Genomic DNA, 25,485 nt, shown 5'->3' on the forward strand with positions numbered 1-25,485 from the left:
AAAACTAATTTAGCTCATCGATACAAACATATGAATAGTCCATTTAATATTTGTAAAGATAGTTTGAAACAAGATTTGAGCCGTTAATGTATGTTTTTTCGTCCTCTTCTCCCCGAAAATATTTAGATAGCTTATGTTTACGTTAGCCTTTAACCTTGGACTTTTTGTAGAAATGTCTTAAATGCTGCAGTTATTTTCACTGCCCATTTTGTGCCCCATATATTTCAAACCCACAAAATTGTCCAAAGTTCAAAAACATCTCAAGGGACACTTCAACAGAGCAGTGCAACATAGTAACTAACATTTGCAAACATTTTTTCTTTTTTTTCTTTCTTTCTTTTTGAAACATCATAAGACATGTGCTATCGGTCCTATGGAGTCGCCCCTGCCGAATCCAGCAACATATCATTTTATGATTATGCAAAGGGACTTATAAATGAGTTTTTTTTAATGCAATTGAAGACGAAAAGTAAAGTCAAAAACACTGTTTTTTCTTCCTTTTTTCTTTACAGCAAGATGATGTTTAGGTGATTATTAAATAAAGTACATAATTGTTTATTATTGGTGTTTTGTTCTGATTTGTTTTGCTTCGCATTCAAAATATCAAAAAAACAGATATTGTAATGTTAGCATGGTAATGTTAATTAGACCATTATAGGTTTAACTGAAAGAAAAATTGGAATTTGAATAAAAAAATATAATAAAAAAAACATTGTAGCAATATAATATAGCCTACTATTTTTCTGAAGATAGTTCAATCTGCTAATTGTATCCCTTCCATCAGTAACAATTAGGGTTTTTTTTTGACACATGCATTAAGCAGGGAACACAAATATTTATTGGATAATTTATTTGAAGACCGTAATATTGCATCCTATTCTTGTTTTTAATTGCATTTGGATAATGCGCTGTACTCTGTGTGCGGGTGTTATTCGATCTTTTGAACAGCAGGAGGCGCTGTGTTCGAAAAACGAGGGGTCTGAGAATGCGGGACTCTCGTTGGAGGACTGTAGATGCAGGCTCCGAGTCTGCAGCTTCATAATATTGCTTCGTTGCGCCATTGCCTTGTCGATATTTCAGTGGTTCGCCGCTAGGGGTCGATCATCTCTGTTGGCTTTGAACTTTGTCTGTATATGGTTAACCTGATCTCATAAAACATTTTTTTTTGTTTTGTTAATTTGTAGACATGTTAATGAAATATTTGTATAATAAAAGGGAAGAGTTTTTGTTAATAGTCTTTTATTGGTCTGATTAACCAAGCTCTCTAGATTTAATGGTATCAGATGATTTGTTCATTGCATTTGAATTCAATATGCAAGTTTTCGCTGCATTGGCACTGTTCTGACCAGCAGGGGGCGCCAACGTGTGGCGATTCGAGCGGTTAGAACTAGTGAATCATTTTGAAGCAATTGATTCAGTTGATTCAAAGATTCGAAAAGCTTTGATGACGGGAACTGGGCGGAGTAAACACAAATTTTCAAGAGTTTCTTGTTCTGTTTTAAAGCGCCACTGAAAATAGTGCGTCCTCTATTGATCACATAATTACGCGTCAGTCTAGAAATAAGTTTAACTTTGAAAAAATATTCATCAATATACAACGGTTTGCATATGTGTTGCGTTTATAATGATTTACAGCCATTGATTTGCCAGAGGTAGGCTTCACTGTTTTTATGAGGTAGTCTACAGCTCTGGAAAAAAAAAAAAAACAGTTTCTCTGGATTTATTATTTATCTGTTTGCGTAAAATTGACTAAAAATTGTTAGAGCATTTATTTGTTGAAATCTCTCAGATTTAATAAAAAATAGTGTGTTCAATCTGAAGATGAACGGAAGTCTTTATTTTCAGTCAGGTTTGGAACGACATGGGGGTGAGGGATTAATGAAAAAAATATATTAACTGGTTTTTGTGCAAGTGAGATGAGTAAATGCATGTTCACATAAAGTCTAGAACTAAAATAACCATCATGTTCACACACACACACACACACACACACACACACAGAGAGAACACTTCACTTTGTTTCTCTCAACAGGGACAGGACAGATGTCAGTAAATAAATGTGAAAACTACTTAAAAAAAACAGGTAACTTAAATATGTTGTTGTAAATTGAAAAAGTAACGTTTTACTTTACTAGTCATCCGTCTTGTAAATGTCGTGTGATTAATTACTCCAGAGGAAATTTTGCTATCATAAATAAAAGTACTAAAAGTTGTCCTCTCTCAACACGAGTTGAGCTGAAGAAGATCTGCATTAGTCAGTGATCTGAGATGATGACTGCACTTTGGTTTGCTGTTGCTATTGTTCTTTGTTTGTAATTTTTGGAAGCTGTTTTACAATGTCTGATAAGCATTCTGACAAAAGCAGTGTCAGCTGAGCAGAAAAATATGGATTTACTGAGAAAAAAGCATACATTTTAAAAGTATAAGCAACATGATGGATGGCAGATTACAAAAGACAAGATGAAGCGGTTTTTCATCTGTGACATTTTAAAAACAAGTATAAACAAGTGTAAAAATTCACTTTCTTCTGTCATAAACCCTCATCAGGTTTAAAGGTGCTCAAAAAACGCGTCACTACAACCAATGCACAAAGGTGCCTGCCTTCTAGTTTTGGGATCTACAAAATTTGAATATCGTGCAAAAGTTCATCCATTTCAGTAATTCAACTAAAAAGGTGAAACTAATACATTACAAGCAAAGTGAGATATTTCAAGCCTTTATTTGTTATAATTTTGATGATATAGCTTACATTTTATGAGAAACCCCAATTGAAAATTAGAATATTGTGAAAAGGTTTTCATATCTGTAAGCCATAATCATCAAAAATATAACAAATAAAGGCTTGAAATATCTCACTTTGCATGTAATGAGTCTATATTAGTTTTACCTTTTAAGTTGAATTAGTGAACTTTTGCAGGATATTCTCATTCGAGTTTCACCTGTACTTGTAAGCAGCTTTCTCTCTCAATTACACTTCATTTCATTCATCTGAAAATAAATACATTACCAGTCAAAAGTTAGGACACACTAACTCATTCTTTACTATTAATCTAACATATGTGTCATGAAAACTATCCAATTGAAATATTTCGAAAAATCTTTTACGTGTGTGCTGCTTTTCCTTCTCTATCCGTGTTCCAACTCACCCATTTCTTTTCTTCACATTTGAACAAAGATGTTTAGGTTTGCAGAGAGATTCATACATAGGCACAATTTATTGTTGTCTATAAAACTAATTTCAAGCGGTTAAGCATAAGCCTTTCAATCAAAAGGTTTTAAGATCATGAGAAACATTTCAGTCAAGTGTGTCCAAATCTACAACACTGACATTCTCACTTAAAAAATCGGTTCTGTAAAAGTTTGTAATAAGCATAAGTAATATTGCAATGGTTTGGATCTGTGCAGGGGAAACTGATTATGATCCTCATAAATAATTATAATGATGGTAGTAAAACTGGCACATAAAATTGATAACATCTGCTTGATATTGTAGTAGGTTTAAAGCAAACACTGGTCAATGTCAAAGTTGCCCTCTCCACACAGTCAAACATACAACAACTGATGGAACAACATTTTTCTCTATACATCTCATACAAAAATAAAAAAATGTCATTGTTCCAATCTTTTTCTTTTTGACTCCATATTGCACAGAGGTAGTGGCTATTAAGGTAAAAGGGAGGTGACCTAAAAATCGAAACCTTTTGTTTTTCTGAAAATTGATCTTTTGCTCTTGTGATGTTTAGTTGTGACCAGAAGAATTGTAAAAGAACAAAATATAATACTGCAATCACATACAAAAGTAGTCCTTCATTTTGTACATTTTATACAGTGTTAACACTTAATCATTGATTTTCTTCATGTTTTTTCTTCTTTTTCTCTAAAAGGCAAATGGTATTTTCCATGTCTGGCCCAAACGGATGGCGTGTCTAAGCCAGCGGGTCCACCAGCGGCTCCTCGTCGCCCCGGGACAGCAGCTCCTTCTTCTCATCTGTGCTGGCCAGGGAGTTGCGGCTGTTGTGCGCTCCCATGTAAAGAGTGGCATACACGGGATTCGTGAAGTTGGTCGGCTACAAAAGACACAAGTTTGAAACATTTGGGATTATCTAGTTCGGTCGTGAAACCCACGGTCACATTATTGCGACATGACAAAAGCTGATTGGCCTGTGCTCATTCTGCAGCCTATGAGATGGCTTGCTCTGGTTTGGTTTGGTTTGGTTGGTACCTCAAGGGCATCCAAGATGTAGGTGTCTTTGTTTCCACAGTATTTTCAATTTTGATATTTTTAGGTCAAACCGTTCTTGTCTGTCAGTCATATAATGGAGGTCTATGGTCACCACCAAAGAGCATGCACAGAAGTCCAAATGAAACATGATTTAATGACTCGTAAATGTAAGTACACATTGATGACCTAAGACACGAAACGAGCGTTTTGTGTGATAAACAGCCACGAAGCGCCCGCGCCCTCAGATCACTTGGACGTGGCTGTGGTTACAAGAGGTACAAACGATATAAATACTGTTCGTTTTCTCACACAAACCGCTCGTTTTGTGTCTTAGGCCATTAATGTGTACTTACATGTATGAGCCATTAAATCATGTTTAATTTGGACTTCTCTGTGCATGCTCTTTGAGGTGGTGACCATAGACCTCCATTATATGACTGACAGACAAGAACGGTTTGACCTAAAAATATCAAAATTGAAAATACTGTGGAAACAAAGACACCTACATCTTGGATGCCCTTGAGGTAAGCTAAAATTTATCAAAAATGAATTTCAAAGTGAACTATCCCTTTAATAGAGTAGTGCAATAAAGTATGAACATCTGTAGTTGGCTCTTTCTTACTTTGTCGGGATCCAGTGTGAAGTCGGCGTCCAGCAGTTCTCCAACATCGTCATCTTGCTCTCCTTCATAGATTTTATAGGCTGGGTTTCCAATCTCAACATTCATAGCGCCATTTGTCATTCTCTGATGTTGAAAGCCTTTGGCTCTGCAGATATACAATATACAGTTTAAGTCACAGAAATAAGTGTGCGAGGTCATTATTACACTGTACAGTGCAGCACGAGGAGAAATACAACCACAACACACAGGGACGCCACTAACAGTCACTGGAACAACCTACAACACCATCAGAAACCCAGTGCTTACCAACATCTGCACAATTTGAAGTCAACCATCATAGTGAATTATTTATATTATTTATTAAGGTACAAGTATAATGTATCTATAAAAAAGGGTTGGGCGGTATGACAGTTTCTAACATGCAATGGAGTGTGAGCCGCTCTATACCTTTTATACAGCGGTACATAAAGTTGCGGTTTTTTTGTAACATACAATAGAAAGTGGGATAATATTGACTCGCTGCATTGATATAGCTCAGTGAAACTCAACAGATGTACGTGTTTATCGATATATATCATTTTCAACAACTCTGAATACATTTCTTTCAATAAGAATTTAGTCAAATGTGTTTTTTTTTGTTATAAAATGTCAAGCCAAGTGTATTTAGATAACAGATGGCTTAAAAGCTGCTTTTTCGAGTAATAAACAGCATCAACGTCGCAAAATTCTTCAATTAGAAATCTCTAATTTCAGTGATAATTATAACTTAAATTAAACTATAAAGCGACAAAATAGTGTCTTAATTCAGCTCAATTATTACGTGATCTCACTTAAACCTTTGATGGTCTTCGTTTGGGAATCATGCGCGTGTTCTTTGGGGTCTATTGGACCCCAGACAATAACATTTCATTTTGTAACAGAATATATATATATTTTTTACAAATATAATTTTACTTATTTTATTAATGTTTTTACTCAACATTTATGCAGTTTTTTGAGGATTTTATGACATGTTTCAAATTTCTATAAATAAATAAATGAAGAGCTCTTTTCCAAAACGCGTTAAACGACATTTTTAAAAAAAATGAGTTTGTCGTGTCATTCTGCTGCGGACAGAACCCTTTCACTGCTCTATCAACGTTTCATGCCGAATCGCTATATTTCCTTGTTTAAAATGTACTGCAAGATACAGTTTCTTTCCAAGCCGCGATAAGCGCCAGCCCTGTTTTTAGCCTAAACACGATAAATCCTCAAATTCAATGAGCGCTCTACACAATCCAGCACGGCGGCACTCTGAACAGAGGTTTATTATGTTCATTCATTCCTCAAAATGAGTCCTAGTTTTCTAGTCGACTAGTAGTAGATCATTTAAGCCATTTGTATTATCAGTAATCACATATATTGATTTAATTAAATGGGAGAGAAACCATATGAGCGTTTTTAATTGCATATTCCGCATCTCAACGTATGCATAAAGCTTGCCACAAAGAACCGGCAAAAGTAATGATTATGCATGAAACATTTGAATTGTTTATTAATAAACTAGTGTTTTCTGTCAGTGTCAGCAACAAAGATAAAGTTGATGATGCTTACTCGCCATCTTCGCAGTGAACGCGCATAGAGAAACGCATACTTCGAATTAGCCTACATACGCAGAGAGTTGCCAATTTATTTTAGTTTTTAATTGTTTTGTTTAAAAGTAGATATTTAAAGCTTTCTGTAGCTTAGTTCTCAGGCCTGTGTGAGGCAAGCATCGCGGTGTTTCGGTTCATATTATGAGACGCGCTCCGGTTCACCTGCGCCCCTCTGTGTCCTGATTATATTGTCTGATATTTACTTCTAATGTATTAATCCAGTCAATTTGTCGATGAAACATTTATTAAAATGAAGATACAATTTATATGAAACGAAATTTACAAGCTTTCTACAAAACAAAACTTAATAAGTGGTCAAAATCATGTCTGACGCACTCCAAATATTTTCCGATATTGGGCAGCTTTTGAATTTTGATCCTATCTTACTCATCTCATGCGGTTCCCTTTTCATAGCCTACTCAACATAGATGAAATAATAAAAATAAGTAATGTAATATTATTAAAAACAAATGTGAAATGTTTATTTTGTTTTTTTGTTAACTTATATTTAAGCGTCATGCTGCTCCGCTTTGCTCACATGTTATGTAGCCTGTGTGTGTGTGTGCATGTGCTGGAGGGGTGCCCATCCCTTTTTTGAATATCGTTATCATATATTGATCATTTTTAATAATTCGTTTTTTTCATGCATATGTTGAAATTGGTATTAATAATTTGTTTTTTTCATGCATATGTTGAAATTGGTACTATTTGTTTGAGGTTTATTTCGATTTATAGCGTTTTGGAAAAAAATAAAATTAACTTTTAAATTATCATTAACAATATTGTTGTTTGATTTAATAATTATTGTTCAAAATGTTCAGACTGAACCAATAAAACATTTAAACAGGATAATTTGAATATTCACAAAATGTGTGGGTCTAGGTAAAAAATGTAGTTTTCCTGAAAACTATTGAAATGGATTTATAGCGTTTTGGAAAAGAGCTCTTCAAATATTTATTTAAATGGCTTTTTTTTTCAAAAAACAGCATTTTATGTAAAATTCAATTTATAAAAGACCCATATTTCAATTTTTCATTCATGTGGATAACATGGATCATTTTACTTGGTTTAATGTAAGATTTCTGTCCATTTTTTTGGAAAATGCAGTTAATAACAAAAAAAAAAAAAAAAAAAAAAAATCACTTTAACCACTACATGACCATAGAGCTCTACTATATGCTATTTGCTATTTTACTAACCAAAGGTACCTTTTCACAAGTTAGATTCATATCTAAATATTATAAAATTAATTATAACAAAAATAAAATACTTTTTGTGAAAGTTTAGCATTTTTTTTGTAATGAAAAAAACAACCGAACCACTAGATGTTGCTAAAAATCACACACTGCACCTTTAATAGTGTTAGCTAAATCAATACTACTTTTTTTCAAATAAAGCAAAACTATTTTGCAGCACTGATTGCTCATTTGTTATATTTGAATAATCAGATCTATTAATTTGCATCCATCAAGTTGCAATGCAATTAGTCATTTATCAAATGCAACGTATGTGTAGGAATTAAGTGTGAATAATAAATTCACTACTGTTTAATAACAAATGTTATGCAAATCAAATGTTGAAATAGAATAAAATATATTATATATCATGATACAAGATTAAGGTCTTACTGCCCAGCCCTTGTGAAAACATGCTGTTTTAAGTCATATTCTTCAAGTTAAGGATGTCATCTTGATAAACACTGGGTTTTGAACATGGCACATGTTCAACAGATCTGTTTCGACTAATGCAGTCCTGCTGAGAACCAATCTTAGAGAAGCATTCTGTACTCTATTACAGCGGGACTGTCGAAAACAATACGATTGGTTCTCACAGTCTAAAACAATTGATCTATTTCTTTATGCTCGGTAACAGAATACCACCTTCTCCTCTGAACAAGGGACAAACCACATGTAAGGTTTAGTCAGGTGGTTTGACAGAAAGAGATCGGGTGAGACCACGAAGACAACAAGAACACCACAATTCTCCAGCGAGAAAGATGGACAGAATGGCAGAGAGACAAAATAAAGACACAATGGACAAAGACCGTTACCGCGGTCGTTTGGAGTGGGATTTGCCAAGCCTACGGAAAAGAGCAGATGCGGTTTACCAAGAAAGAAGGAGAGAAAAGAGGTGTTTTTGGGATGGGAAGTTTCTTATATTTCAAATTCTCAACAGTATGACACTTTAGAGAGGTGAAAATCTTAAAAAAAAAAAAAAAGCAGTTCACTGTAATATACTCACCCTCTCATTCGTTTTCTGTACCACAACACTGCTCCTCCAATCAGCAACACCAGCAGTATCAGTAAAACCACTGGAATAACAATTGAAGCGGTTCCTAAAAGAGATACACATTACAATTTATATTAAGTATTTTTTCACTGGAAGTATTTTTATTAAAGGGGTGATGAACTGAGAAATCAAATTTTCCTTGAGCTTTTGACATCTAAGAGGTCATCATATTATAAGAATATCCTGTAGGTGTCAGAACTGAAAACGTCCTTGTTAGTCCAATAAAAGCTTTTATTGACACAGCCTCTAAAAACGACTCGTTTTTAAAAGTGGGGAACTATGACGTCACAGAGGATAAAACACCACCCCCGCAGAAGAAGATCAACGCCTACTTCAACGCGGCCGGTTTAGCCCCGCCCACCGATTCGTGCATTACACGCATAGCTAAATAACATAGATGCCTACCTCGCGATGACAAAACGATTTGCAGACCGATTAAGAGTAAAGAACGGTGCTGTGCCGTCTATATTGGAGCTGACATGAATTGTGCAACACACGGACTCTGGGTCGAACATGTATGGGCGAATCATTCCGGTTGCCATTTTACAACATTGGACGTTTTCAAAACAATTTCCCCCATGTGCATCGACGGGTGAGTTGAAACTCATTATAATATGCAAAACGGTTATCCACTCACTTCCAAGTTTACTTCCAAGTCTTCAGTGTGAGACGCCCATAAAAACTGAGCGTTTTTCAGCTGGGCTCAAAACTAGGGTACAAAATAGCCTATTACTTATTCATTTTTTAATGCAAAAATCAAGCGAACGTCATAAGTTGACCTCAGACAACAATATAATAAAATTTAAAAAGCCAGTTCATGACCCCTTTAATTCCACCACCATCAAAAATCGATATATTTGACAAAACCCTTACCAGTATTGCCACCTATCGGCCTAACATGTTTCTACTAGCTGTCAAATTCAAAAACTGACTTACGGCCTCCGGATTCAGCGTTTCCATCGGGAGCGGGATTCTCACAGCGATGACCCTCCCATCCAAGAGGACACCTACATGAGGCAGAGAAATGTAACATTTACATTTATATATATATATTTTATATAAACCATACTAAAATAACAGCTTACTTGCACTGAGGGAGTTTTGTGGCGCCGAGAGAGCACTGGCCATTAGCACAATATCCTTCACACGTGTAACAGCTCGGCTGGATGCTGCCACTGGTACACCTATAACACATACAACACATTAGATAGCTTCACCTAAGTAGTGTGATATTTAGCAAAAATATATATTGCTCGAAATTAGTGCTGTCAAACGATTAAAATATTTAATCGCGATTACCGTAATCGCATTAATGTCATAGCTAACTCGCGATTAATCGCACATTTTTATCTATTCTATATGTCTCTTGATTTTTTTTTCTCACATTATTTTTTCTCATTTTAATGCTCTTATCAACATGGAAAAGTGGATCAGATCACTTTGGTCTTGGCAATTGAACCATGTGGCAACTTTTTAGTAAAGAAAACTTTCCATTCAGGATCGTATTGGCATTCATTTCGGCGTCTCGCGCTTGTCATCCACTCAAAACGTAACGTTAACCTATTTGGCCAGCTCGCAAGCCCAAACGTACGGAGGCGTATTGCATTCACTTGAAGAAAAAAAAAATCTACTCTGTTTTTCTGAATTAACGAGTTAATTTTTCATGAGAAAATTTTTTTTTGCTCTGTTTTTCTGAATTAATGAGTTAATTTTTTGTGAGAAAAAAAGTTTTTGCTCTGTTTTTCTGAATTAATGAGTTAATTTTTTGTGAGAAAAAAAGTTTTTGCTCTGTTTTTCTGAATTAATGAGTTAATTTTTCGTGAGAAAAAAAGTTTTTGCTCTGTTTTTTTGAATTAGCTCGTTTTTTTCTCACAAAAAATTAACTCATTAATTCAGAAAAACAGAGCAAAAACTTTTTTTTCTCATGAAAAATTAACTCATTAATTCAGAAAAACAGAGCAAAAAAAATTCTCATGAAAAATTAACTCGTTAATTCAAAAAAACAGAGCAAAAAAATTTTCTCATGAAAAATTAACTCATTAATTCAGAAAAACAGAGAAAAAAGTTTTTTCTCATGAAAAATGAACTCGTTAATTCAGAAAAACAGAGCAAAAAAAAATTTTCTCATGAAAAATTAACTCGTTAATTCAGAAAAACAGAGCAAAAAAATTTTTTTCTCATGAAAAATTAACTCATTAATTCAGAAAAACAGAGAAATTTTTTTTTTCTCATGAAAAATTAACTCGTTAATTCAGAAAAACAGAGTAGATTTTTTTTCTTCAAGTTAATGGAATACGCCTCCGTACAAACGAGTGTGTGCGGCGTGCCTGTTGTTTTTTTTCCGGTCTAGCTAGATCCCCTTGCGCTTTGGTCGACGAAGCAACAACCGTTAATTGCGTGATAAAAAAAATTGATGCCGTTAAAATGGGTTTGCGTTAACGCCGTTAATAACGCGTTTAACTGACAGCCCTACTAGAAATAAAAAGTACAACTGCAATGCAAAAAAAAAGTGTTATTTGAAAAGACACATTCAAGGGAGGTTGATTTTATCCAATTAGAAATGTCTCAATATGACGGGAGGAAAGGTGGTGTATTGTTATGTAGCAGGGGAGGTGTTGAAAATTAAGAGGGTGATGTCACTTCCAATGGTCACTTGCTTTTCTGCACATCAAATCTATCCATTGATATCAACAATAGACACAAGTGAACAAGAAAGCCTCGACGGGAGTGAAGAGAGATGCTCTTTTAGGCCTGTGCTGTGTGTGATTATAAAAGGCTTTATGAATGACCACACAAAAGGTATTTCCAATAGTGAAATGTTTAATGAGTCAACTGAAAGAAAGTATAGGGCCAGTTGTAATGCTATGGAGCCCCAACATATGGAGGCTCTAATCTTATATGTGTACTAATGTGTACCTGCATGTGACGTCTCCATGAGGCTGGTGGCTGTTGGTGGGAATACACTTGCCATCACGGCAATAGTGACATTTGTCCACTTCACAGGTGTTTCCAATGAAGCGTGGAGGGCAACGGCACTGTCTCGACCCATCGCTGGACTGCATGCATGTCCCTCCGTGATCACAGAATCCGTCACACGTCCCTAGAGTAGAGAACACCGTTTAATATCCCACTTCAACTCTATTAATGTCTTCATCATGACTTGAGGATCACCTTCAGACTAATGCATCGATCCCCATCGAAACCCTAATCCTAACTCTATACTAAGTACAGAACTATAGAAGGTTGTGTCCACCACACATTAAAACATTTCAAAAGATAATTGCGACTTTTTATCTCACAATTGCGAGTTTACATCTCTTGCAATTCTGATTTTATTTCTCAGAATTGTGAGATATAAATGCAATTGCAAGCTATAAAGTCCAATTCTAAGGAAAAAATACATTTTTCCTTAGACTTAAGAGTTTATATCCCACTTCATAAAACACACAGTTGCGACTTTATATCATACAATTCTGAGATAAAAAGTCAGAGTTGCGAAATGTAAACTCACAATTGTTAGAAATAAGTCACAATTACTTTTTTTTTTAATTCTGTGATGGAAATAAGCTTCCATAGTAATTACACTGTAACAAGGACACCTTCAAATAAAATGCACCAAAAAACCTGTAAATAAATAGATAAATAAAGGTACTGGTAGTATTCTTTATCCCTTGGTGATAGACATTATCTCTTGTGTTTACGGACATTTCCCTTTACCCTAAACCACAATACAATGCATGATTATAAATGCATTTAAAACACCCGTGAAAAATGAATACACCCTTAAAAATAAAGGTTTCCTAATGGTGCGTTCACAACGGACGCGAATAGCGCATCAGGCGTGAATGATTTCAATGTCAATGCAATGTCAATTGAATGTCAATGAATACGCCTCATTCGCGCGCCAAGTTTGCACGAATTGAGCGTCTGGCGCGTTAAGCGCGTTACGCGCGAATAATTTAGTTAGTGCCATTTGTGCATTCACGCCTTTGACGCGAATTCACGTCTGCCGCCCGAGTTGAAAAATCCGAACTTTGCCTTGAATTCGCGCCGCGTTAACCAATCAGGAGCCTAGCTGCTTGCTCACGTGGTGAAGTCTGGATGCTTCAATAAATAATTTTGTAATATGACTAAATGAATGGTGGGATTATGCACAACAAAGCAAATATTTTATCACTTAAAACTTTATTTCTATATACGAGACATGTTCATTTTGTATTGAATGTTATTTATAACATATCTAGATTATATGAAATAGTATTATGATGTAACAATCAACATATGTGCATAAGTTCGTGTCTGGACGTGAGAGAGAAAAAAAAAATCACAGGACAGGTTAATAACTTTTGGAAGTTGGCTCTATTTATCATCAAAACAAAAATAAATGACAGCTAGATTAGGTGGATGAGGGCGAGGGTGATCCTCGTTCCGATGCGGGACAACGGGTCATCAAACTGGGTGCGTGACCGGCGGAAGTACCGCTGACAGCGGCCGTCATCCAGCGCAACTGCTGGAGCGAGCAAATGGTGAAACTATCCAAACGGTTCACCTCAGAAGGGTCCGGAGGACACAAATATACGGCGATGATGATCCCCACGCCGCTGTTCTGCTCTCCAGAGTAAATACAGAGCGGTGAATCTCTCGATGATCGCGCGCGTAAATTTCGCTTCAAACTTTTGTTTTTACGTGCGTCAGTTTCACTCTTGACACGCGAATTAACACAAAGTGGTCAAGTGTCAAACTAGACTCGTCAGGCACGAATTTGACGCGCTATTCGCGTCCGGTGTGAACACAGCATAAAGGGGATTGCAATAGAGGAACTATTTCCAGCTTCCTAAAGAACCTTTCAGAAAACGATTTTTAATCCAAGTGTGAAGACCATTTTAATAATCTGAATCTGGAATGGAAAGTTTCCATAGATGTTTCTTCCATAGTTCTTCCAAAGTTTCCATAGAAGGTTCTTCAAGAAACCATCAGTGCAAATAAAGAACCTTTAGTTTCAAGTGTGTTCAGATTCCTTCATATTAACACGGTACATTTGGCCCATTCTCACAGACTTTTTAAAAGAGTGTGTGGCATTAAAATATATCATCTGTCCACTGTAAATATTTTGCGAAGCCTAAACAAAAACATCTTCAGTTCTCCGTACACAGTGACCGATTTAGATAAAAGCACCAGCTAAAAGAATCATGTCAAACCTGTCCAAGTTCATTTAAAACAGACTAACTATGAACAAGATGATCTGAGATTTATGTTCCACCCAGATGTAAAGGCCTTGATCCGTTTACCTGAGACGGATGTTTATAGCAGAGGTTTATATAAGACAAACGTGTTTTCTCCAGTACTCACGATATTGGCACTGGTCTCCCAGAGTGTCTGCTGCACAGCTGCAGGTGGGCTGGTTTCCTCGGTTGACTGTGCAGTTTCCTCCGTTCTTACAGTAGTTCTCACATGTGCGCTGGTTACAGTTCGGTCCTGTGAAGCCCGCCAGACAGCGGCAAGTCGGAGCTCCTGCAAACATGACATACAAGTTACTGCTATAAAAATATTACAATAACATCATATATCTTTTTATTATATGTTGTGTGGTGAGCCAGCCAGGGATCCCTCAGGATTTAGCATTAAGCTTTGTATTCGTAGAAAACCAGTAGTATTTTTGAATTACCATACTTTCAACACTCATATCCCCCTGAGACGAGAGATTTAAGTATTTTTTGTCTGGAAAAAATCCTCAGATGACGGAAAAATCGTCACTTTACGTCATCTGAGGATTTTTTGTCCAGAGGCTAAAGACTACAGTCAGTAGTAGGGTCTGTCCCGCATGTCCTCAACCCGCCCATAGAGGGCGATCTCACTCACAGAATGAACACACAGTGTCAGCCATCTTTTTTTGGAAGCTAAGCTTCTTGTTCTGTGGAGAAAGCTGAGTAGTAGGGCCCGGACATGTCCGGCCGTCGATGTCCGGGATTCAGCTTTTGCTTTCTGCAGTCGCCATTCATTGTTTACATGCACACCTTTTGTTTCAATCTAACCGAAATCATTCCGATTGGTGAATCTGAATGTCGTGTTGATGTGCGTTTTATCATTGCTAATAAAATTCCAGCACCTCTGTAAGAGATACAAGACCGGTGCGTCTCACAGGTGTCGCTCATCGGTAATCACGCCACCGGCCTCGCGCCGTTCTCCCGCGGCCCTCACTCGTCCTGCTCGCCACAGGAAACATAATGAATGACGACTGAAGAACGCAAAAGCCTAGTCCCGGACATTTTGGGCGATCTCGAAACACATTTTCGGGCAGACTTACACGGAGACTCACTAGTAGCCTTGACTTGCTGTTTAACTACTGCGCTCTGTTAAAGGATAATTCCGGTATTTACCACCTTGAGTTTACTTTGTAGTTTGTTTTGAATGAAATAGAGTGGTGGACTTAAAAAATTTTGACAATGGGTCCTGACTTTTTGACTTTTTTAGAATCATCTGTGATAGCTTTAGACTGGCTGTCTATGGGCATGCACAAACATGTCCTTAAAACAACCCCTAACGTTCATTTTCAAAACTGTGGTTGGTGGTGTTCGTTGATGATTAAAAACAAATATATCAGCGCAATGTATGCTTTCAATCCGTGTTGTTTGCTATAGTGGAACTATTTATTCAGATACCTCACAACCGCGTATAAACAGGACGCTGTACGGAACACGGTGTCTAGCGTACCGTAAAAAAAAGTCCGGGAGCACAGTTGCTCTGCTCACGCTAGCCTTCTGAGAGACGGAGAACCGAGCGAAAAGACTACAACCAAATGTAAACAGACCCCTTTCCTTTTCCAGTAGCTAGCGCAGTAATATCAACGAGCACTGAGTCCTCCAGCAGACATCAATGCGATTTTAAAAAATGACAAATAAAACACGACAGAAACGGTATTTCGCTACGCTACTTGTTTCAGAACATCAACGAACACCACCAACCACTCGGTGAGTTGCACAGTTTTGAAAATGAACGTTAAGGGTTGTTTTATGGACATGTTTGTGCATGCCCATGGACAGCCAGTCTAAAGCTGTCACAGGCGATCCTAAAAAAGTCAAAAAGTCGAGACAGGACACATTGTCAAAATTTCTAAGTCCACCACTCTATTTCATTCAAAACAAACTACAAAATAGACTCAAGGTGTTAAATACGGGAATTATCCTTTAAAGGAGAACTCCGGCGAACAATGAACCTCTGGTCTAATAAAACATCGGTACATAGTCAACCGTTCTCTGAAATTTGTTTTCATGATAATCGAATGTAAAGAGTTTTATCTCTAAAAACTGTTTAGCGTATAATGCTAAACAGCGTCTGTATACTTACACAGTTCTCAATGCTTCGTTTTGCATGCATGGAGCCTCATTATGTTACTGTGTGAGTGTGGGGCTATTTTGAACCTTGTTAGTGGTATAAACTAGCGATTTCTTTTTACTTACTCAATGCCCCCATTACTAGCATTATACGCTAAACAGTTTTTAGCGATAAAACTCTTTACATTCGATTATCATGAAAACAAAACTCAGAGAACGATTGACTAGGTACCGATGTTTTATTAGACCAAAGGTTCATTGTTCGCCGGAGTTCTCCTTTAAGCCCCGTTCACACTACTGCAGGTCGCCAGTGGCTGTGCTGGAGGGCGTTCCCCACTACTGGTTGCCTAGTAATGTTTGTGAGTGACATTAACGGAAGTTACTTTATGTTAGGCAAAAAATACGTTTTATTGCCACTACAAACAAATATTTTGGAAGGAAAAGTCTAAATATAAATGGAATCAGTACATAAAATGCATAATATTAAAGATGAACGAGAAACAGTGAGTGTTCTTTTCCATCGCGGCTATTTAACTGCAGCAAACGGGCAAATACCGGTCTATCTGGGTTCCCGAAACCATTCAGTCACGGAGTCAGTATGGTGAACACCACTGTATGTACACGGAGATATATCATACATTATAGGACAGTTTCTGACTGCTAAAATGAGCTTCTCGTTCAACTTGCCTCGGTCAGACTCAGCACTGAAGAGTGACGCACTCCACTGACTTCACTCCTATTGGTTGTCGCTCACGAAAATCGCCCTTCATTTGCATAAAGTTAAACATTTCTCAACTTTGTCGCGTTGCTGGACGCGCCCCACCAGTCGCCAACGGTGTCGCCGGAAGTCGCCCGCTCACCATTGATAATGAATGGTATCGCGTCGCTTGGACGCGTGTAGTGTGAGCGGGGCTTTACCGGTAGGCGTGGCCTCCTAGAGCAGCAAAGCAAATGCATTCTGGGAGTTGTTGTCTTTCATCCACATAAGCCAAAAATACATTTTCTGGCTTTTCTCAGTCCAGAAAGCTCCAAATTCACATTTCTTCAACATAAATAACCCATTTTAAATACACATTCATCTTTTCAGAGCTGAAGAAAGTCACAAAGCACACTAGAGTCTGAAATTTTTGTATGCATTTTTTCATATCCATCATTCGGTGGCTCTGAATTGTCAAAACACCTCTCAAAATGCTTGCTAAAGATGCGAAAAACGCCGAAAATCAAACCAGATCCCAATTTTTTTACGGACGAACATTTTGGAGGCAGTGTGTAAACGAGATCGACACAATGTGAGGTCGTATTTATCTTTTTTTTTTTTTTTTTATTTAACAGTCAGACATACATACAAACAAACCAACATAGTGCAGTAGTGAGCAATCTTGTAAATCCATAATTCCAGCAGTGACAAGAGTGATTTAAGAGTTTGATCTAATTGTGTATGTGAGCGGGTGTGAGTGTGGGTATGTGTATGCGTGTGTACACAAAGTAACCATTTATTATTTATTACCATTGTCATTACCATCACTCCCCACTACCACCATACTGCCCATATTGTTTTTGTAGATTTTTATTTCCATCCTTCCTCCTATGTAACAATTGCCATTGTCAATCCTGTACAAAATATGATAATATAATAATATAATATAATAATATAATATAATATAATATAAGACAACCTTCCCCCACATCTCTTCAGTCCCTATCTTTTTTATATTTTTCTTTTTTTTTGTGTGTGTGTTATGTGCAGTGTTGGGAGTAATGCATTACAAAAGTAATACATTACAGTAACATATTACTTTTTGCTGTAACGCAGTAGTGTAAGGCATTACTAATCAATTTTCAGTAATATTTTACTCGTTACATGTTCAGTGAGGCTTGTATTACAGTTGTATTACAGTGTATTGTCTGCTTTTACCTCTTAAAGGCAACAGACTATGTGAAAGTTTTAAAGCAGTCTTTTAGTGCCAGTTCAGAGCGGTCGCATCTGTAACATTGTTTTTTCCTCATAAATGCGAACACGAAAACTAAAATAAAATGAATATTTTAAGTTCTATGGAGACTGGAGAGCCAACCCTTCCTCATCCGATTTGCGCAGTGTAATTAACAGAATTACAAAAAAATATATTTTACCTCCTATTTTTTTGTCACGCATTAATGTGTGTCTTTTCCCTAATATTAAAAATAAAACATAGACTGATATTTGTCTAATGTCTGGAGTCCTTTAAGGAAGTAGCCTATATACGTTTCAATACATGAATTTTCTGAGAATTTTTATTTCAAGTTTTGACTGCAAATGTCATGTCCATAATGCTGGACTTCCCCAATTTTAAATAATTTATCCTCAACTAGTTTTGTGGTGTAGGTCTACGTATTTTATAATGTTAACTTCAAATAATACTAATAGCCTAATTTAAAGATAAGGCAGCATTGGATCTGGACGGTAAGGAGAATACCGCTGGAGTTGGAAGAGGTGTGTCGCGATTCTGTAGGTTCGTGGATCTGAGTCGTGTGGCGAATCGCGATTTCGGTTTCATATTGCATATCGTTACAGCCCAAAAGTTAAGTTCTACTTAGTTATTTTGGTGAAAGTAACTCAAAAGTAATACATGAGTAATGTAACGCATTACAATTCTGGGACAGTAATATTGTAAGGTAATGAATTACTTTTTAATAACAGTAACAAGTAATACCTAATGTATTACAGTTTGGAAGTAACTTGCACAACACTGGTTATGTGCAATGTCTAAAGTGCATTAAAAGAGGGAGTACAGTGCGAGAATGTCTCAAATTGGGCCAGAGATGCTGTCCCGTTGAAACTACTTCTCGCCTGTCTTGCCTGCCTTGGTGTTTGCGATGTTTATCCAAATATACTTATTCTTTTTTTTTTTTTTTTTTTTTTTTTCTTTTTTTTTCTCCTTTTCTATGTTGTGGTGCATTAAAAACCCATGAAGAGATAAGGGGGAAGTTATTGCATTAATGATGACAATGACGCTTAATTCTAGTTCTACATTCTAATTCTACAGCATTGACAATGGCAATATTGATGATGATAATAATAATAATAATAATAATAATAATAATAATAATAGTAGTAATAATAATAATAATAATAATGAATGACAATGATGATGGCAGTGGTGATCACAACGGTGAGAGCAAAAGACAGCAACAACAGCAATTACAACAATGAAACAACAAAAAATAAAATAAAAGTGAAAATAGTAATCATAACAGTGACAGTAAAGATAGCAATAACAATGATGACAAAAACAAGTTCGAACAACTAAAATGCACAAATATTCGTGGGTTGGTTATAAACTGAGTTAAGAACAGAGAAGGGATTCATAGCTGTAAGAGGTCAGAAAGTGTTGGACGGTAGAGGTCAGTTTCAGATGTGTAATTATGAAGGGGAGATGCGAGTTCCATTGCAATGAAGTCTGTAATAAGATTTTTCCAAATGTTAATGTGTAATTTATTTCTGGTTTTCCAGTTCATGAGGATAGTTTTCTTGGCGATGGTTAGCGCTATGAGGAGTATTTTAGAGTTTATAGTTTTATCAGTGATTATTGTAAGGTCCCCCAGCAAGCAAAGGGAAGGCGACAATGGGATGTGGCAGCCAACTATAGTGGATAGTGATTGTGTGACCTCTTCCCAAAAGTGTTTGATTGGAGTGCAGTGCCAGGTTGCATGGATGTATGTGTCTGTAGAATTTTGATTGCAATGTGTGCAAACTTCTGATGTGAAACCCATTTTAGCTAATCTATTGCCTGTGTAATGTGTTCTGTGGATTATTTTGTATTGTATTAACTGAAGATTCGCATTTTTGGACATGAGATAGACATTTTTACAGATTTGGGTCCAGAAGTTGGCATCAGTGGCTATTGAAAGATCATTTTCCCATTTTATTGTTGGTAAGTATATAGTCTGAAGTTGATTTGAGATAATTTTGTATATTTTAGAGAGCAGTTTTTTTGGAGAGGAAATGTTGACCATGTCTGATATTGCCGGTGGAAGTTCTAAATTTGTATCTCTGATGTTTATTTTTGCCAGGACAGAAGATTTGATTTGTAGGTATTTTAAAAATTCGTTGTTCTCGATGCTATACTCCTGAGCCAGTTGTGGAAATGGTTTAAATGTGTTGGCTTTGAAAATATGCTTAATGTGGGTGATACCCCTTTCCGCCCATGTGTGAAAATTCAATGTTTTTTTATTGCTTATAAAATCACGGTTGTTCCATAGTGGAGTGAGGTTAGATGGAGCTAATGTAGAGTTTGTGATTTGGTGAAATTTCCACCAGGCTGTCAGAGTGGAGGCTATAGTTACTGCATTAAAACATGTGTGTTGTTTAATTGATTTGGTGAGGAACGGTATGTCAGCTATATTTAATTCTTTGCATAGTGATTGTTCTATATCTAGCCATATAATATCAGATTGGGTGGGGTGAATCCATTTGTATATGTATTGCAGTTGGTTAGCCATTGAGTAATATTGGAAATTTGGTGCTTCTAGTCCTCCTTGAACCTTACTCTTTTGTAGTGTAGTGAGTTTTATCCTTGGCGTTTTATTTTTCCAGTAGAAGTGAGTTATAATGGAGTCTAGTGATTTAAACCAGGTGAGTGTGGGGTGGGTTGGAATCATTGAGAATAGGTAGTTAATTTTTGGTAAAATCGTCATTTTTATTGCTGCTATCCTGCCGATTATGGAGATTGGGAGGTTGAGCCACCTGAGCAAATCGTCTTCTATTTTTTTTAGTAGTGGTGTGAAGTTGAGTGTTACCAACTCTGACAGTCTGGAGGAAATCTTAATGCCTAAGTAAATGATGTGATCTTGACAAATAGGTATTGGTGATTGATGGGGTGCCACATCCCATTTGGTTTTATGTAAAGGGAGGATGGAGGATTTATTCCAGTTTATTGCATAATCGGATATTTTTGAGAAGGACTGGATTGTTTTAATTATTTCTTGAGTAGATGTTAGGGGTTTTTGTATATATAGTAGGATATCATCTGCATAGAGTGAGATTTTATGTATTTGTTGTGGTGTTTCAATACCTTTGATTGCTGGGTTTTGACGGATAGCTGCTGCTAAAGGTTCAATAAAAATGGTAAATAGGGATGGAGAGAGTGGACATCCCTGCCTCGTCCCCCTATGCAGTGCGAAGCTTTGTGATGTTAGTCCATTCGTTGTGACTGTGGCCGATGGTGATGTGTATAAAATCTTGATCCAGTTAATAAATGACTCTCCAAAGCCGAATTTTTGTAACGTGGTGAATAAAAATTTCCAGTTGACCCTGTCAAAAGCTTTTTCGGCGTCTAATGTGGCAATGAGAGTATCTTTCTGTTGTGTTGATGAGTAATGCATTAAATTGTATAATCTGCGGGTGTTATTAGATGCATGTCTACCTTTTATGAAGCCAGTCTGATCAGGATGGATTATATATGGTATAATTTGTTCAATTCTATGGGCTAATGCTTTGCTAATAATTTTTATGTCGACATTTATGAGTGAGATAGGACGATAGTTAGATGTGAAGGTGTGGTCTTTGTTAGGTTTAGGAATGAGTGATATAAGTGCTGTATTCATGTGGGAAGGGAACTTTGCATTGTGTTTTATTTCTGTTATTGTTCTGCTAAATAGTGGGTATAAGGTTGACCAAAAATGTTCGTAAAACTCAGCAGGGAAGCCATCTGGACCTGGTGCTTTATTATTTTGCATGCTTTTCAGTGCGGAGTGAAGTTCTTTTTCTGTGATTGGTAATTCTAGTGTGTTTATTTGTTCCATGTTGAGTTTTGGTAGAATGATGTTATCGAGGAATTGGGTTATGTCTTCTTGGTTCGGATCAAGATCGGATGAGTATAATTTAGTATAGTAATCTTGAAATGTCCTGTTTATCTCAACTGGTGAATTGGTTAGCTTCCCTGCCGAGTTTCTGATGGAGGTTATAGCTGTTTTTTCTTTATTTCTTTTAATTTGACTGGCTAAATATTTTCCGGATTTATTGCTATGGTGAATAGTTTCTTGACGGAGCCTGTGAATCAGAAATTGGTTTCTTTTGTTTATTATTTCATTGAGCAAAAATTTGTTTTCTCTAATTTCTTTATAGATGCTTTCTGATTGATTATTTGCGTGTAAAATTTCTAGTTCTTTTATTCTTTCTTCCAGTTGTGCTTCTTTTTCTCTGTCCTTTTTCTTTTTATGTACTGAATATGATATAATTTTCCCCCGTAAAACTACTTTCCATGTTTCCCAGAGCAGTGATGCTGACGACTTTGGAGAGTCATTTATTTCAAGGAAGGATGTCCACTCTCTTTTGAAGTAACTGTCAAATTCTGGATCTTTCAATAGTGATGTATTAAAACGCCATCTGGTGGGGTGCTTCTGTATTGCAGATGGGTTCCATGTGAGAGTTACCGGGGAGTGGTCACTGATAGTGATCGGATGTATTTTGGTTTCTAAAATATTTGGTATGATTGAATTACTGGCTAGAAAGAAATCAATGCGGGAGTAGGTTTGGTGAACGTTAGAATAAAAGGTGTATTCTCTGGCGAGTGGGTGTTGTAGCCTCCAACCATCGCAAAGACCAAAATCACTCATGAACTGCTTTATTGTTTTGGAGGATTGCGGAGATTTACCTGTATGTTTTGACCTGTCAAATGATGGATTGATTACAGTATTATAGTCTCCCCCTATAATTATTGGACCGTTGGAAATGTTTGAAAGAGAGGAGAAGAAATTTGCAAAGAAGGAGGAATCATCAGAGTTTGGTCCATAGATGTTGCCAATTGTGATTGGATTATTATTGATTGAAATGTTAATAATGATAAAACGGCCTTCAGGATCGGAAATGGTTGTATGGTGGTTAAACTGTATTTTTTTGTTTATTAAGATGCATACTCCTCTTTGTTTTGAATTATAGTGGGAGGAAAAACAGTGGTTGAAATGTGTAGTTTTTAAGCTATTTTGTGTATATTGTGAGAGGTGTGTTTCCTGTATTAGACATATATCTGCTTGTGTATTTTGTAGGTAATTTAAAACTTTATTTTTTTTTGTTAGTGAACCAACTCCACGAATATTCCAAGTTATGAACTTCAAATGCATGAACCTATATTGTATATTTCATAGTTACCTTGTGTGAGTATAAATCTGTGTGTGTGGATGTGAATGCGGTTGAGTGTGTGTGTGTGTGTGTGTGTAAATCTATAACAACAAATGACAAATAAAACAGGGAAAACATAGATACCTATAACCAACGACAGAACATATAAACATTGAGCAAGGTTATTTAGGTGCATTTAAAGTACAATGTGCGTGCGTGGTGCAAGTGATTTAATAAAAGAATATGAGGATTATGAATTGAGTATAAATTGAGTATAAACGGATTGGAAATGTTACATTGCTATTATCAATAATCAGTAAAGCCAGGGAGTAGTGTCTTTGTCTCTAAATAATTGTCCATCAATGTATAATTTGTCCACTGTGATGATTGCTTTTTTACCTTGGTTGATCATTGTCTTGCGGATGGGGAAAAGTAGCTTACGTCTGCGGATGATCTCTTGTGGATATTGGTCGTTGAGTCCGTAATGAGTCCCTTTGAGCTGCCGTCCTTGTCGCTGAACCAGTACTTTTTGTTTGAAATGTTCAAATTTGGCGATGATGGGGCGGGAACGGGTGGAGTTGATGTGTTTCTGTCCTAAACGGTGAACGCGATGGAAAGTGATGTGCGCCACAGTCTCCGGTGTAAGTTTGAGCTGATTAACCAGGAAGTCCTTAACAGATTTTTCGGGGTCTTCGGTGGGTGATTCGGGAATGCCGGAGAAGATTAAATTGTCTCTCATACTGCGTGACTGTATATCCAGGATGGTTTCTTGCATGGCTTTGTTCTCGGTGATGACGGAGGTAAGTTGAGTGTTTACAGTTGAAAGTTTTGCAGTGAGTGTGTCCACGGAGCTTTTCAGTGATTTATTTTCTTCTGTGAGTGAATCGACTTGCTGTTGACTGTATTCCAGGCTGTGGCGGAGGTTTTGAAATTCTTTGTGCAGTACTTCGATTAGTGAAAGTCTAGAGTCCAGGTTTGATAAGCGCTCGTTGATTGATAGGAGTATGTCGGAACAGCAGTTTGTTTTGATCGGAGTGGATAATGGTGATGTTGGTGACGGCGGTGAATCGGTTGATGAGGGAGAGTCCGAAATGCGTGGTTTTTTGGCTTTGCGTGATCGGCCCATTGTAACGTTGCAGAGTCTGTTGAAGTGGTGGTCAATGTAATACTCCAGTTGGTCCAGGTCCGAGTTGTAATCCAGGTTTTAAGTTAGGGTTAAAACGGTTGATTTTGTAGTTGAAAAAGCGAGTGAGGGAAAAAAAAAAAAGAAAAAAAAGTTCGTTTGTTTTTCTAGCAGCAGCGCGCTGCCATGTTGAATTAGCACCCAACGCGCACACACACACTACGTCAATACGTCATCACGTACACCCGTCCTACACCGGTCGTATTTATCTTTTAACGTGCGAAAAGTGTGCAAGAACCATTAACATTGTCTCTTAGCCTGCTCTGCTTTTATTGGTCGACCGCTTACTAAGTGTGTCAGAAAAAAAACCCTCATTAGCATATCTGAGTTTCAGCTCTGGATCTTCCTCAGCTCTTGTGTCGGTTTTACCATTTCAATCTCATCAAAGTGGATTTGCTTTGTCAGCAGAAAACAGCGTCTTCTCCACATGAACACGAGCCAAACTCTTCCAGTCTCAGATACAACTACAGTGTTTGAGGCTCAAAGTAGCCGATGATGAACATAGACTGGCTTTATGCAAATCTGTTACAAACCTACGCAGATTCAGCAGGAAGTGAGACTGGAAACACTGACGACTCGTTTCAGTTCAGAATCACTTCCATTTATCAGCACTTTGATCTGTGAAACTTTGCAGATCTTTTACAGTCACAAACAGCTCTATTACACACTCCATGAAAGGGAATATCCCCAAAAGCATAACAGGGGTGCTTTAAAGCCCATATAGTGTGTGTGTGTGTTTGTGTTCTTGTACCTGTGGGTGATGCGGTGCAGGTTCCTCCGTTCTTGCAGTATTCTCTGCACTGGTTTACCTCACATTTCTCTCCTCCGTAGTTGGGCTGACAGCGGCACTTGGGCTGTTTTCTGGCGTTCAGGACACAAGTACCCCCGTTGTGACACAGCATACTGCAGGGGCCACTCGGAGCTGAGGGACGACGAACAAACAGAGTATTAACTCTTTTAATGTTAAAGTCAATAACCAATTTCATTTCCTTAATGTGACATTTTTGAGTAAAACTGGAATGAAATTGTAACCATTTGTTTTGATGGCGAAAAGTGGACATTACATGCCAGAATTAAGCTATTACACGCTAGTTAACATGATCCAATA

General features: G+C 37.0%; 1 protein-coding gene across 11 annotated transcripts in view; it reads right to left on the minus strand.

The window, feature by feature from the left end:
• Positions 1-2,371: 2,371 nt before the first annotated feature.
• The window catches only part of lrp1aa (low density lipoprotein receptor-related protein 1Aa), a 194,953-nt gene continuing 171,839 nt past the window's right edge, over positions 2,372-25,485 (minus strand). For 7 of the 11 annotated variants that reach the window (XM_039663236.2, XM_089125055.1, XM_089125054.1 and 4 more), the window contains exons 82-90: positions 25,129-25,299; positions 14,117-14,278; positions 11,684-11,867; positions 9,853-9,951; positions 9,704-9,774; positions 8,720-8,813; positions 8,529-8,558; positions 4,845-4,989; positions 2,372-4,067 (exon numbers count right to left, since the gene is read on the minus strand). In XM_039663236.2, coding sequence (XP_039519170.2) covers positions 3,927-4,067; positions 4,845-4,989; positions 8,529-8,558; positions 8,720-8,813; positions 9,704-9,774; positions 9,853-9,951; positions 11,684-11,867; positions 14,117-14,278; positions 25,129-25,299 — 1,097 coding nt within the window. In that variant the 3' untranslated portion in view covers positions 2,372-3,926. The remainder of the gene's footprint in view (positions 4,068-4,844; positions 4,990-8,528; positions 8,559-8,719; positions 8,814-9,703; positions 9,775-9,852; positions 9,952-11,683; positions 11,868-14,116; positions 14,279-25,128; positions 25,300-25,485) is intronic. The other 4 variants (XM_039663238.2, XM_089125057.1, XM_039663237.2 and 1 more) reach the window with 1 other exon arrangement.

The sequence above is a fragment of the Pimephales promelas genome, chromosome 21 (genome assembly GCF_988280905.1).
Source record: "Pimephales promelas chromosome 21, fPimPro1.hap1.1, whole genome shotgun sequence".
Lineage (NCBI taxonomy): Eukaryota > Metazoa > Chordata > Actinopteri > Cypriniformes > Leuciscidae > Pimephales > Pimephales promelas.